The 14,416-nt window shown below is 54.3% G+C and overlaps 4 protein-coding genes across 4 annotated transcripts; 2 read left to right on the top strand and 2 right to left on the bottom strand.

The window, feature by feature from the left end:
- Positions 1 to 93: 93 nt before the first annotated feature.
- EsH8_X_000309 (uncharacterized protein) lies at positions 94 to 2,538 on the top strand (the record flags this gene model as incomplete). Its single annotated transcript, XM_083274397.1, has 6 exons — positions 94 to 136; positions 217 to 377; positions 467 to 1,240; positions 1,298 to 1,370; positions 1,422 to 1,652; positions 1,712 to 2,538. The coding sequence occupies 6 exons, from the start codon at positions 94 to 96 to the stop codon at positions 2,536 to 2,538; spliced, it is 2,109 nt and encodes a 702-aa protein (XP_083119789.1).
- An 896-nt stretch (positions 2,539 to 3,434) lies between these two features.
- Positions 3,435 to 6,814, bottom strand: EsH8_X_000308 (SNF2 family N-terminal domain-containing protein; the record flags this gene model as incomplete). The annotated part of the gene is made up of 2 exons (XM_083274396.1): positions 3,435 to 3,821; positions 3,890 to 6,814. 2 exons carry the CDS (start codon positions 6,812 to 6,814, stop codon positions 3,435 to 3,437), a joined length of 3,312 nt encoding a protein of 1,103 aa, XP_083119788.1.
- Positions 6,815 to 7,531: 717 nt separating this feature from the next.
- EsH8_X_000307 (RanGTP-binding protein-domain-containing protein) lies at positions 7,532 to 9,577 on the bottom strand (the record flags this gene model as incomplete). Its single annotated transcript, XM_083274395.1, has 3 exons — positions 7,532 to 9,251; positions 9,304 to 9,338; positions 9,398 to 9,577. The coding sequence occupies 3 exons, from the start codon at positions 9,575 to 9,577 to the stop codon at positions 7,532 to 7,534; spliced, it is 1,935 nt and encodes a 644-aa protein (XP_083119787.1).
- An 834-nt stretch (positions 9,578 to 10,411) lies between these two features.
- EsH8_X_000306 (translation termination factor GTPase eRF3) lies at positions 10,412 to 12,676 on the top strand (the record flags this gene model as incomplete). The annotated part of the gene is made up of 3 exons (XM_083274394.1): positions 10,412 to 10,754; positions 10,810 to 12,563; positions 12,620 to 12,676. The coding sequence occupies 3 exons, from the start codon at positions 10,412 to 10,414 to the stop codon at positions 12,674 to 12,676; spliced, it is 2,154 nt and encodes a 717-aa protein (XP_083119786.1).
- Between the last annotated feature and the right edge of the window lie 1,740 nt (positions 12,677 to 14,416).

Genomic DNA, 14,416 nt, shown 5'->3' with positions numbered 1-14,416 from the left:
TCATCTGCGATTACACAAGCGCCTGTAACAAAGTTCGTTCCCGCACAACGGTAACTGTAGTGCGCTCGCAGCGGCTCACAGCTTCTGCCCAGCATGTTTCGAGCAGCCGCCGCTGGTCCCTTTGACGAGGGCGTCGGTACGTTTATCTAGTCTGGGATATATACCGCCGTTGCCGGCATGTGAAGTGTTCGCTAACCTGCATCTTGCATCATCTAGCCAAAGCGACCGACGAGAATTTGACCTCGGAAGACTGGGGAGCTATCATCGAGGTCTGCGACCGTGTAGGCAGCGACCAGAATGGACCCAAGGAAGTTGTACAAGCCATGATCAAGCGTCTGGCGCACCGCAACGCCAACGTGCAGCTCTATACTCTGGAGGTGAGTTGCCATCCCTATATCCCTCCATTCCGTTGCCGGCAACGCCTGGCGTAGCGAACTGTTGCTGACCTCATTGCCCCCCTGCACAGCTCGCGAACGCCCTCAGCCAGAACTGCGGCAAGAACATGCACCGCGAGCTCTCCAGCCGAGCCTTTACCGACGCCATGTTGAAACTCGCAAACGACCGCAACACCCATACCCAAGTCAAAGCCAAGATTCTTGAGCGTATGAAGGAGTGGTCCGACATGTTCAACAAGGACCCCGACCTCGGTATCATGTACGACGCCTACTTCCGACTCAAGCAGAGTAACCCGACTTTGCAAGCTCCCTCGGCGCCCCAAAAGACGGGCCTGACAGAGGTGGATCGCCAAAAGGAGGACGAGGAGCTGCAGATGGCGTTGAAGTTGTCGCTGCAGGACGAGGAACGGAAGAAGACCGCGGAGCCCAGCGCCGCCCAGTCATCCTCCTCCGCTGCTGCCGGACCTTCGGCACAGGCTAATCAGCCTCAGACCCAGTCCACACCTGTGCCTGCGGGTACAACGGCTGCAACAGTATCAAGAGTGCGAGCATTATACGACTTTGTCCCTTCGGAGCCAGGCGAGTTGGAGTTCAAGAAGGGTGATGTCATTGCGGTCCTGGAGTCTGTCTATAAGGACTGGTGGCGGGGTTCGCTCAAAGGGAAAACGGGCATTTTCCCTCTCAACTACGTCGAGAAACTCACAGACCCGACCCCTGATGAGCTTGCTCGTGAGGCTCAGATGGAAGCTGAGGTGTTTGCGGAGATCAAGAACGTTGAGAAGCTTCTTACCCTTTTGAGCACATCCAATACGGCGCCGAGAGAAGAGGACAACGAGGAAATATCGGTACGTCAGACAGAGCAGGATGCGGCGCCTTGCTGATACTAACATGCGATTGTGCAGAAGCTCTATCACCAGACGCTAGCCATCAGACCGAAGCTGATCAAGCTAATTGAAAAGTACTCGCAGAAGAAGGGTGAGTTGCCTGGTCAATTAAGCTGGGATGCTGCGACTAACTATGAACCAGACGATTTCACACAACTGAACGAGAAGTTCATCAAGGCTCGCCGTGATTATGAGTCGTTGCTGGAGTCCTCCATGTCACACCCTCAACCTAGCTACCACCAATATGCAATGAGACCAGGCCCTGGCGGGTACCCAGGCGCACCGGGGGCGGGATACCCTCCTCAGGGTCCTCCCCAACAGCAGCAGCCGCAGCAGCAGCAGGAGCAGAGATATTACACTCCCGCACCCCAAGGTGAACTACCTTGATTGCCTTTTTCCAAGAGTGCAGCAAGCTTAACTAGTTGTACATAGACCAACCACAATACCCCCAGTCCACGCCCTCGCCGAATTTCCAGCGTCCGGCACAGGCCACGCCTGCCCCTTTTTACGTAGCCGGTGCAGAGGTTCCTTCAGCAGGTGGTCCGCCTCCCAACCAACCGCAACAGTACCCTCCGCGTGACCAACGTCTTCCGTCCACGGGAAAGGCCCACGTGCCACCGATTGATACTTCACCTACCCCGCCTGCTAATGCGTACTCTGCCTACTCTCAGCCGCCTAACCAAAGACCACAGAGCACCTATGGCGCCCAGGAGCTTGCAACTTCGGTCTATGATTCACCCATTGCGACTCACAACCCGAGCTCGGCTGTGACTTACACGTCATCGGTTTACTCTCAAGATGACCCATATAACAACGGCAGCCCTGTCGTAGGCACATCTAATGTGCCCGCACCATCGCCTTTTCAACCATCAGCACCGGTTGGACAAAACTCCCAGCAATCTCAGCCTCCACACCCCCAACAGCCCCAGCAACCTCAGCAGCCCCAGCAGTCCCAATACCAAAGCTACCAACCGCCAGTAGTAGCACAGGGACAAGACAACTACAACAATGCCCCGACCCAAGCGCCACCGCCCGTGCCGACCGGAGCGGCTCCGCCGGCTCCCGGTGCTGGAAGACCTGGAGTACTAACACCGCCTCCTTTGCAACCTGGCGGTCCGGCTTACGACGCCAGGCAGGGCTTGCCGAGCCAGGGTCCGTCCCAGCCTCAGTACAGAGCATATGTGCCACCAGGCGCTGCCGCCGATGGGCCAAGTGCACCTCCCGCGGCGGACTACTACCGTCAGAGCGGCGTGTACTAAGTGCCGGGATTGGTCTAGGAGAGACCCAACAACCCAAGTTATGATTCCAGTTGCAGCCGGGGGAGGATTGAAGCCTAGAGGGGAAGTCATCTGATTGTTTAATGACATACATTCATTTCTCTGGACGCTAGCGAGGTTCTTTACTCATTCTTCGGGGAGGCAACCTGGGTATTCGCGGCCATCTCCATGTGCTATTTATTATGTTGTGTAGTACAACATCCAGTGTCGTCGAGTTTTGTGCTGGAGACGCCGTCATCTCCCAAGGTAACTAGAGCGCTCATACCCGAGATGCCGGGCAGTTTATTACCTAGGAAAGAAAGGTTACGGCACGGAGGAAGGGTGGAAAGAGAAAGGGTATATAATATGCAGAAATCTGTACCATAATTCAACGCTTGCATTTGTCCGTGTCTTAAGTCGTTTTTACCCGCTGACTGACTGGCGGGAGATGGACGTGTGAAACACTCCGGTCATAGTTGCGTGTGCAAGGCCCCATCCAATATAGGGGAGGGTTGCTTGGAATATGGGACACGGCGCCACGGTTCGCGATGGTTTGTTTCTACGCCCTCGACCTTCTGAGGAAGTATTTGGTCGTCGCTCCAAAACAAACCTTGCCTTTTGCCCGCTTAAAAAATGCTTTCGATTCGCCATTTCACCATGGGCAATAGACCACCGTAAAACGCCACAGGAAACCCCAATCATGTATCTGCCCGTAATAAAATCGCCAAAGCATCGCTTTCCTCCCACGGCCATTGGCCAAATTCCCGCAGAGAGAAAAGAGTATACCCCGAGCAACCTAGCAACCCAACTCCTGACGATGACTTCCTCCATCTCGTCGTAAAACAAACAACTTCACGACCGACCATACACAAAATTCCGAGTAGCAGAGAGGTACTCGGCTACCACCGCCGGCCAAACATTTCGTGCTCCGGCCTCTTCGGCGCCGGCTTCTTCGCCTTGCCCTGCAGCAAGCCCGTCTCAGGAGACGCCTGCCTGCTGGTCTTGGCAGAGGTGGCACGCGAGGGAGCATCCACGTAGCTATCATCGCCACGGCCGGCAGCACCAGGGGCGTCCCGGCGGAACAGATCCATGATTTCCTTGAATCCGAGCTTGAAGGCATCCTTTTTCATGCCGCCCTCGATGGCTGTCTCAGCGAGCAGCCGTTTCTTCTCTTGCAACGCTAGGATACGCTCCTCGACTGTTTGCTCGACGGTGAGCTTGTAGACGATTACGTCGATTGTCTGCGTGAGGCGGTGAACACGGTCGATGGCTTGTTCTTCGACGAACTGTGAGAACCATGTTAGTCCGCTGTTGGGAAGCCGGGGTCAGGGGGTTTATTATTTATTCAACTCACAGGATTCCAGAATGGCTCCAAAATGATGACGCGGGTGGCGGCAGTCAAGTTAAGACCCAAGCTACCACACTTGAGACTGCAGAGCAGGATGCGAGTGTTCTTGTCGTTGCGTAAGCGGTGCAGACTGGCCTCGCGCTCGTCGTTCTTCATGCTGCCGTCGTAGCGAGTGAACTTGAAACCCTCCTTGCGGAAGAATGGCTCAACCAGGTCCATCATGGATGTGAACTGCGAGAAAACGATGAACTTGTGATCATCAACTTCCTTGTGCAGAATCTGCATCATCTGACGAATCTTCGCGGAAGCCAGAATTTGAGATGCCTGGCCGCGAGGATTATGGGTTTTACCGTCGTCGGAATAGAGCTCAGACTCGTCGACTCCAGTGTCTTCTTCTGAATCGGTTTCTGAGTCGGTCTGGGATAATTGGGAAGACCTTAGCTTCTCCTCCTTGACTTGCGAAGCTATCGCTGCTATTGAAGGGAGGCTGTCATCGGAAGCGTAGCTCTGCTCCACATCTTGCTCATGCTTAGCCTTGTCGTCAGGGACGACGAAGCTGTCAAGCTGACTACCACCTTCCTCCTCCGAGGCATGGTGTGAGTCATCAGAGCCAATCCAGTCGCCCCCTCCCTCGGCATTTTCATCCTCCTCACCACCAGCTTTACCCATCCGTAGTTGGCCTTGCTGATCCTCGGGCACGAGCCAGCTGCCATCTGCCTCCTCGTCGTCACTATCAACAACGACGTTTCTGTTCCTAGGGCGCCGTGCCTTGGGCTTGTATGGAGTCTCGTCTTCTGCGGGCACTGCTATAGACTCTTCCGCAATGTCCTTGATCTTTCCCTTCTTGTGCTTGGGCTTCTTCCTCTTCGGCGTCTCGTGTTCTTTGAAGTAAGCCAGGTCATCGTAGCACTCCTGACAAGTATCCTTATCGCTATTGACATTATTCTTGGGTAAATTACGACCGCAGATGCCACAGGTCTTTGTGACGATCCCCATACCGCCGAACATGTCAGCAAGCGAGTCTACATCTGCCGATGAATTTTTTTGGGACGTGTCTGTAGACAGTGCATCCTTGTCCTTGTCGAGCTTGCCTTCAAGTAGTTTGGGGTGATTACAAGCCTGCCTGAGCCGAAGAAGCAGGACCAAAGCATTGGCGTAGTCGACCTTCCCCTTAAGCATTCTCTCGATACTCTCGTCAGCTCGGGTTTCCAGTCGGTCGTAGAAGCGACGCTCGGCGGGAGAGAACGCTGTGGCAACGGTAACGACCTTGCGTTCCGTGACTTTGAAACCAGTGCTAGACTTCTCGCCCTCTTTCGTTGGCTTGCCACCAGGGTTTAGAGCACCTTCCTGCTTGAGAATGTCTTTGGTACGACGCTTCATAAAGCACCGCAGAAGACTGTGGAGTCGACGAATGGCAACATGTCCCTTGCCGTTCTTCAGAGGTTTTTCGATCTGCTCTTTCCACTCTTTGAGGTCATCGTATGGCTTGATACGAAGGAACTTGATGAGGGACTGCAGTTCTTCCAGATTGTTTTGCATTGGTGTTCCTGAAAGACACCATCGATACTCGGATCGTAGGGCGTAGCATGCTTTGGTAGACTTGGCGTTCCTGTTCTTGATGGTGTGTGCCTCGTCGAGAACTACACGCCACCAATGAAGACCGAAACAGCCTGCCTTGACCCCGTTCTCGTCCTCGGATGAGTGTCCCCATTCCGACACCAAAACTTGATAAGTGGTGACAACTACGTCGTACAGTGCAAGGTCCTTGAATCGTTTGGTGCGTTGCGGTCCGTGATGAACGCAAACCTTCAGCCCATGCGTCTTGGCCACCTTTTCCTTAATCTCCGATTCCCATTGTCTAATCAAAGCGAGGGGCGCAACGACTAGTGTTGTCTTTTCGATGCCCTCGAAATACTTTTTCCAGCCCTTTTCACCTTGAACAGGCTTCTGGTTGCTGAGAATCAGGGAAAGGGTCTGAAGAGTCTTGCCGAGACCCATGTCGTCTGCCAAAATCCCGCCCTTGGGCACCTTACCTTTTTTGACCGGGCCGAGTTCGCGACCTCGCATCCATTCCACGCCTTCAACCTGATGAGGTAGGAGTTTCACCTTCAGGCCCTCAAAACTGCCATCTTTCACAGCCTCTTCCACCTCTTTATTCTGGTCGTCCTCGTCCTCTTCCATTCCGCCCTCAAGCAGAGCCTTCAGGTCGGCAGAGGCTTTCGCAGGATCGGTGTAAAACTCGGCCTCGCCAAAGATTTCAGGAGGCCTGTAGGTGGCAGGGTTTGCGTCTGGGCCAATGGAGCTGTACAATGTCCGTGGCTCCGGTTTCCGGTCTTGGTAGAGTGGAACAGATGGCACTGCCACGTGTTGGCCCCTGTGATGCTCTGGCCGGGACCTTCGCTCGTTGAAAATGCCAGTAGCTTTCTGCTTAAGAGAGGACATCATCTTGGTGGTATGGCCAAAGACTGGCCGCTGAGAGGACGATGGATGGAAGGAATCGTGACACTTGGCATCTGAGAAGAAAGACTCCAGCGCATCAGAGTGCAGCAATGACTGCTCTTGCACGCTTGGTTCGCTTTCCTTAGAGGTTGGTCGAGATGGGTGTTTGAAGTCGTTGCGGGATATCTCGACCAAATCGGGACTCGTTGGGCGTTGCCCCGGTGCATTTCGACGGGCAGACATGTTCGGGGCAGCAGGGGGCGGTTTTGATTTAGGTGTAGTCGATACGCTCATGGCGTCGAACCTTGCGGTAAGGGAGTCGGGATCGAAAGATGCGTCTCGGCTTCCAGGTCGTGACCCGCCGAGAATGCCGCGGACATCCTTGCCAGATGCACTCACCTTGGAGGGCTCACGCCCACCAGAATGCTGGGAGTCCTCGTTGGGATTGATCTGGCGCAATGGACCTTTGGCCGGGTTCCGCTGGTTGACCATGATTGTATAGAGCAGCCGCGGCCGTTCTTAGCGACGGCTGCCGGGATGCGACAATGAACTGCGACCGTTGGTTGCGCGGAAAATGCTTGCGCGGTGACTTGGAGATTGCAGACCGATTGTCAGAGGCTATAGGACGTTTGGGCCGGGAAGCAATGTTGGCGCCTGGTTTTCTGTTGTTTGGGAAGGAGGGGTCAGTTGTTGACATTCGTGGATAGAGTCCAAAAAAATAAAAATAAAAATAAAAATAACAAGCGAGTGTGGGCAGTACTAACTCTACAAGAGTTTCACAACGGGAGCCGATATGACGCCAGGACAACTGTGGCCTTTGATAGTAATCCAGACCCTATTTATAGTAGGGGATTCTGTCGCGTCTACAAGAGCGAGACGTGTAAATAGTTGTGAATATTGGGCGGGGGGTTGTGCTTCAATGAGAATGGGATGTGAAAGCAGTTGGTACCCCATTTACCAATGACATAATTCTGCCTAGCAACGGGTAGGTAACGTGTGGCGGCAAAAGTGATGGGGGAGGGGAAGAGGACACAGGGGGTTATTTGTGGCGGTGCGCCCAAATGCCACCCACCCCAGAGGTCCTTTGAGTGGCACTTTGTGCCGCGAACCCCGGCTCGGTACACCGGGCTCGAGGGTCAAGACGTACCTAACGGCGGTTTGCTGCCATGTACGGATACTCGATTCTTATTTTGATTTCTACCTATTCTATCATCTAGATGGGGTATCAGTGTATGGATCAAACCCGACACGCTGCTTCGCTTCCGTTCTTGCCCTCAGCCGCTCTTCTCCCTTGAGCCCAGTTGTGGATGTTTCTTCTAAGAAGAAATTCAGGATATGATCATGAATTGTGAGGTGCGAGGCCTGCTGGAACTCTTGCAAACTCGTCAGTCTGATTAGCATCTCCATGAGAGAAAGAGATGTAACGACCCCGCCAAATGGCGATCTCGCCACGAACGATTTCGTGCTATCTGCCGAGTGTTTTGCCAAATCCTGCGAAAATGGCTGCATAGATGCGCGTGGCCCCACATCCCTGATGGAAGGTGACGACTGCAGAGACAGATTTTGTATCTGTGCCATGAGTTTAGAGTCCAGCGATGCTCTTGATTGCCGAGTGTCGTTCATTGGCGATGTTGCTGTTGAAGCTGACGTTGAGTTCAGCGGTAGCCTACGTGTTTCCTCGGCAACATCTTCGTCTTCCGTCTCGCTGCTCTCCGACCCGTCCTCTTCAAAAACTTCCAGGGCAATCCATTCCGGATCTAGATGGTTTGGGAAGCTCCTGCGTGAAGTAGCGGTTTGTAATACTGGCATTTCCTGCAGCATGTCCAGCGCCGCACTCTCCTCTCTTAGCTGTCGGTCAATGTCATCCTGTTCATCCACTTCGTTCAGGTTGGTCCCAGATTCAAAAGTAGTTATTGGTTCTGCTTCGTCTCCGCATGTCATCATTTCTTCCTGCATCTGTAAGGGCGGCTTCGCGAGAATATCCCGTTTCAGCAACAGGACGGGGTTGTTATCGATGCCGCCATCACCGCCAATGTTGAGGATTCGGCCAGTGTCGGCGTAGAATATCTTGGATATTTGATGAATTGGGATTGACTCGCGTATGCCTGCGCGCCTAATGTCATCGTACGGAGCAACCTCGGCATCCAAGTCGTCATGAGCGCGGCCATCGTCCATGTCCTCGATGATTTCCAGGTGATAGGCATATTCGCTGCGCTGTCCCATGCCATACGCATTCGACTCGAAGAACTGAGACTCGTCAAAGTTCTTATTGATTTTCTCAGGCGCTGCCTGCCGAAACCCCTTGTTGGGGTCGAAAACATGATCCATCGGTGTGCGACACAACCGCACCCTGGCTTTGTGGATGACCTCCTGCCACAAGGGTTTACGCTCTTCATCTTCGAAACCGTAAGGCTCCGTTGGGTCTGCCCGGAAACTCTTTCGAGGTGTTTGTGGCGTTTGAGGATGTTTTTCTCGATGCCCGGGTCGCGTTGCGGGAGGCTTTGCGGCATGGCCGAGGAACAGCATATAGATGGACAATGTGAAGACAGGTCCTATCTGCACAGACCGAGATGGATCGGCAGCAAATTGAGTATCCCCAAAGGTGAGAAACATGCCCGCTTGCAATAGTCTTGACGGCGATATGCTGGAGGATAAGGAGGAGTTGAGGCTCTCCCCCGAAGTAGTAATGGCCATGTGCAAAAGGGGGATATCGTTATCTATCCGGGCCAGGAGATCTTTCATATCGTCGATGATTGCTCTCAGCTCCTCAAGATGTCGATCCGCTTCTATACTGCGTCGCGAAGATGCATCAGGGGCTTCTCCTGCCCGGGCAGCCTGTTCTACCCGTCGGCCGAGAGAGACAATATCCTGATGAAGGCCCTTGGCCAGGGGTAGGGCTGCCTCCAAGAAAGCATTGCCTCTGCCGGACCTAAACAGAAGTTAGCACCCAGTTCCGACATGGTGCTGGTGGGCCGAGGTACTTGAACTCTATGAGATCTATGGCAGGGGAAACGACCTGGAGACCAGGTTAGCACTATAAACATGGCATCTTCGATTCGCTTCAGCCCCTCTCACCTTGATCTTGCTATCCAGAGTTCTTTGAAGTTTTTTCAACTCTGATCGAACATCTCTGTCATCCACAGTTTTCATAAGGCGTGAACATTGAGAAACTGCATATGTCGAGGTCAAGGCAATGCCTGACCTAATGGCCATGTTCATTGCCTGGGCTCCCAGTCTAGCGAGTAAGGCGTCCATGGTTGTTCAGTTTCCATACTGGTGTAAAAACAAACCCGTCATGAACAATGGCCCTGACCGGCAGGATAGTTTCGTTTGGAAATAATAGTGTGACGAAAAGAAATCTCGGCCTTGGGAGGAAACAAAAAGAGGTCCCTTGCAGCTTCTGGCTTTGACCGGGATACCTGAGGTTGCCATAGGTGAGTCCTTGGAGTGACGGGATCGTAGGGCCTAGCAAGGAAAGCTCCCAGTGCAGATGCCCAGATTGGGTGGAGGGGGACCCGTTGCACAGTGTGAGGGATGTTTTCAGCCCCGCGCTGCTCGCGTGTTCAAGCGAGGGGCACTGTGGATTCTGCGGCACAAATTACCCCTCAATGGCCAGACTTGTTGCTGTGGACAGTGCGACGTCAGCGGCAAGGCAGCACAGTCACCCCGCCGTGCGGTGGGGCCCGCACTTCAAAACGTTCGTCAGGTCTCTACGCTGGCAAAACCCGAGCCGCCGCGCCATATCGTTCGAAAAAAATCAACTGGGCGAAAAAGCCTCCAGAAACCTGACATCCTGGCATTCAAGAGAATCGTAGTCTAGACAAAATAATCCGGTGGCAGGCATCAACCCAAAGGTGAGTCATTAGAGCCCAACTCGAGTCACATTCCCATTGTTACTTGGTGCTTTCGCCTCCTTTGCCTTGGGGAAAAATAAACCCTCCAGCCCCTCTTTAAATCTTTCTTGGGCGCATCTCGTTAACGTCCATCCCACTTCCAGCTCTGACCGCATCTCCCGATTCCGCTTCCGCTCGTTCACCACCTCACACCTCGACAATCCATTCACCCGCCGCCCCGCAGCAGTCCATCACAATGTCGAACCTCAACTCTTGGGAAGACGACCCTGCTGCCCAGGACGACAACCTGTCGCGACAGGCCCAGCAGCAGCTCAACCTCAACCAGCAGAACCCTCAAGCCGGCACCTTCCACCCGGGCGCGTCCTCTTTCCAGCCTGGGGCCCAGGCCTTCCAGCCCGGTCAGCAGTTTGGCGGCTATGCGCCTCAATACCAGCAGTACTACAATCAGAGCTACGGTGGTGCTGGCGGCGCCGGTGCCGGTGCCGGCTTCCCCCAGTACGGCGGTCAACAAGGATTCAACCAATACGGACAGGGTAACTATGGCGGTTACCCCCAGCAGGGTTACCAGCAAGCATATGGTATGTTTGGGACATGAACCCTTCGCAGCCTTCGCCAACCATTAACAACTCTCAGGCCAGGGCTACTCTCAATACGCTCAGCAACAGCAGCCCCAGCAGCCCAAGGCTCAAGACCAGAAGCCTGCCCCTACCATCGTCAAGCGCCCAGTTGATGCTGCTACCTCTGGTTCCAGTTCGCCCGCACCCGCACCTCAGCCAACAGTAAAGAAGGAGGGCGGCGCCAAGGTCCTGAGCATCGGCGGTGATGCCCCCAAGCCCAAGGCCAAGGTGCTTTCCATCGGTGCCACTACTCCGGCCAAGGATGAGAAGAAGAAGGAGGAGCCTGCGAAGGAGACCAACGCCGCAGCCGAGGCTGGAGCCAAGGCTACTGCTGCCAAGGCGATCGAGAAGACGGGAGCCACTACGACCACCAAGTCTGGCAAGACTTCCCCTGCTCCTTCATCCGGCCGCTCGAGTCCCTCTGCTGGCGACAAGAAGCCCGTCGTAAGAGACGTCGACGCTGTGCAGAAGGAGCAAACTGCCGACGTCGACGAGGCGACCCTCAAGGAAATTTACGGCAAAGAGCATGTCAACATCATTTTCATCGGCCACGTCGACGCTGGAAAGTCGACTCTGGGTGGTTCTATCCTCTACAACACGGGAATGGTTGACGAGCGAACGATGGAGAAGTACAAGCGCGAGGCTAGAGAACTTGGCAACCCGTCCTGGTATCTCTCCTGGGTTATGGACTTGAACAAGGAGGAAAGATCCCAGGGCAAGACTATCGAAGTCGGCAGAGGCTACTTCGAGACGGATGTGCGACGCTACAGTATCCTCGACGCCCCTGGCCACAAGACCTATGTGCCCAACATGATTGGTGGTGCCTCGCAGGCCGACGTCGGTATTCTGGTCATCTCTTCCCGCAAGGGTGAGTACGAGACCGGCTTCGAGCGAGGTGGCCAGACCAGAGAGCACGCTATGCTCGCCAAGACGCAGGGTGTCAACAAGCTGATCGTTGCCATCAACAAGATGGACGATGCTACTGTTGAGTGGTCGCACGAGCGATACCAGGAGTGCACGACCAAGTTGTCGCAATTCCTCAAGGGTACTGGCTACAACCTGAAGACTGACGTCTTTTTCCTGCCCGTTGCTGCCCAGCAGTCGATCAACATCAAGGAGAGGATCCCCAAGGGTGTTGCTGACTGGTACAACGGTCCCTCGCTGCTTGAGTACCTCGACGGCATGAAGGCCTTGGAGCGCAAGGTCAACGCGCCCTTCATGATGGCCGTCGCTGGCAAGTACCGCGACATGGGTACCATGATCGAGGGCAAGATCGAGGCCGGTGTCATCAAGAAGGGCATGTCCCTCGTCATGATGCCCAACAAGCAAAGCATCGATGTGGCGGCTGTTTACGGTGAGACTGAGGAGGAGGTGCAGGTTGCGCAGTGCGGTGACCAAGTCCGTATCCGCCTCAGGGGCATTGAGGAAGAAGACATCCTGCCAGGATTCGTCTTGTGCTCGCCTAAGCGCTTGGTACACAATGTCACGACCTTTGAAGCTCAGATCCGAATTCTGGAATTGAAGAGCATCTTGTCGGCGGGCTTCAACTGCGTGCTGCACGTCCACGCAGCCATCGAGGAGGTGACTTTTGCGGCCCTGCTGCACAAGCTGCAAAAGGGCACAGGCAGAAAGAGCAAGCTGCCACCTTCGCACGCAAAGAAGGGCGACAGCATCATCGCTCGGCTGCAGGTCATTGGCGGTGCCGGATCAGTGTGCATTGAGAGGTTCGAAGATTACCCGCAAATGGGTCGGTTCACACTCAGAGACCAGGTTTGTCGCGACCCAGCCCCGCATTTGCTTACCTGAAGATTAACACACGGGAATAGGGACAAACCATTGCCATTGGCAAGATCACGAAGCTGATCACCGATGAGACGTCTTAAGTTGACGCCGGATGACACGAAACCACGGGTCGACTTCGGACGAGAGGAGCGAGCCGAGTCCCTCCTAGATTGGCAGGCAAGAAGAAGAGCATCATGAACATGTTCTGGGCCACGGGAAATATGCATAGACATCGGCCTGAGTAGTGTAAAAGAGGGCGGGGCGACGTCATGGGAGTAGGACAATGCTGTAACACGGACGGGCCGCGCGACAGGCGCGGCATGATGGAGACGTAGCATGGGGAAAGATGGGAGGGACGGAAGATGGATCTAAAACTAAAAATCAATCTCAAACCATGCAAAACATGCGCATGACGATGGCTTCACGTTTTGACCCCGGGTGTAGTAGTCTGTAGCGGAAATCAGGATTGACGGATTCCGAGGTGACTGCCCGGAACTCTTTGGGCTTCCGATAGATCCCGATGATAAGGGCATTTTCCGGGAGCGATGATGAATAGCCAGAGAGTGATAAGGGTGCCCCCAGCGTTGTTGGGCATTCCGATTTATCCTCGTGTTCGAGTGGGTATGGGACACGCCCAACTTGGAAACGAGCAGGGGGTGCTGAGTGTTCGGGCAGAAACTTGTGGAGCCGAGATATGACGGGTCACGGCAATCGGCGGTGGGGTCAGCGGAGCCGAGGGGATCCCGGCCTAACGGAGGCGTTCCCAGTTCAGCGCGCCAACTGTGTCTTGTGCTGGCGTCTTGGGACAAAGATATTACACACTCGAGAGAGGGGCGGCGGCGGCATCGTATCGTGGGGTTTCTCTGCCTTTGTCACATGGCTTTTTGGCCAGGCCAGTCCACGAACGACGACTACAGTTTCGTTTCTTCTTTTTCTTGCCGCCCTTTTCCTCCAAAAAGGGGTTTTTTTTTTTTTTTTCCAGTACCCCAGGAACGTGCCAGGTCAAGTGACCTAATCCCATGACGGACTGCGCCTGACAAGGTCAGTCGGTGACTGGGTTTTATTCCAGTCACATGAACTCTCGAGACGGGCATGTACGTAATAGCAGCATTCGTCAAAGCGAGAGCACACACGATACCCCAGACAGGTACAATGACGGCAATGGATCAACGTTCAACCAAAGTGGTCCCCTGCATCTAGCGCAAGCTGCTTGGTCCCGGAGGATCATTACGTTGTGGTCGTTCATGATTTCGCACACTCTCCTATCTCTTTCGCGCAATCGTCCATGTTCAGTAAGGGACAAACCAGACTAGGGAACAAATGAGGGAAGTTGGAATTGTGTGCCGGAAGATGTCGGAAGACGATCTCGAGCGTAAGCCTCTTTGCATAAGTCGATGTGCTGATTGGACGAGACGGGTGGGGCGCGGGGTAACTTGCACTAGCCCTCGACCGCTGTGCAGGTCTGGTCGGCTACTTGGAGTGGGATTGGGGTGTGATTGGGGCGGGGCCAAGCGGCTCTCGACGCAGCAGCCGAACGTCATTTTGTTTGCAAGATCCAGGGCCCATCAGCAACTATTGCTATTGCATTGGTTTTGGACACTTGGTTCCCGTGAAAGCCCGATGGGGATTTGCCGGGTGCTGATGAACCGGGGGGGCATGGGGGGCGTGAGACGAGTAAGGAAGAAGAAGAAAAAAGAACGGGAAATCAAGAGGAGAATCAAAAAGGACTAGACGGGGGGGAAAGGGACCTGGCATCTTGTTCCTCGCATTGCATTGCCGCGATGCGTTGGCGGGGGTTAACGAACATAAGACAAAACCAAAAAGTCGATGTGTTCCTAAAA

Source organism: Colletotrichum jinshuiense, chromosome 10 (assembly GCF_051148585.1).
Source record: "Colletotrichum jinshuiense chromosome 10, complete sequence".
Taxonomy (NCBI): Eukaryota; Fungi; Ascomycota; class Sordariomycetes; order Glomerellales; family Glomerellaceae; genus Colletotrichum; species Colletotrichum jinshuiense.
Note: the sequence above shows the minus strand (reverse complement) of the source record. Positions and strands in the feature narration are given on the sequence as shown.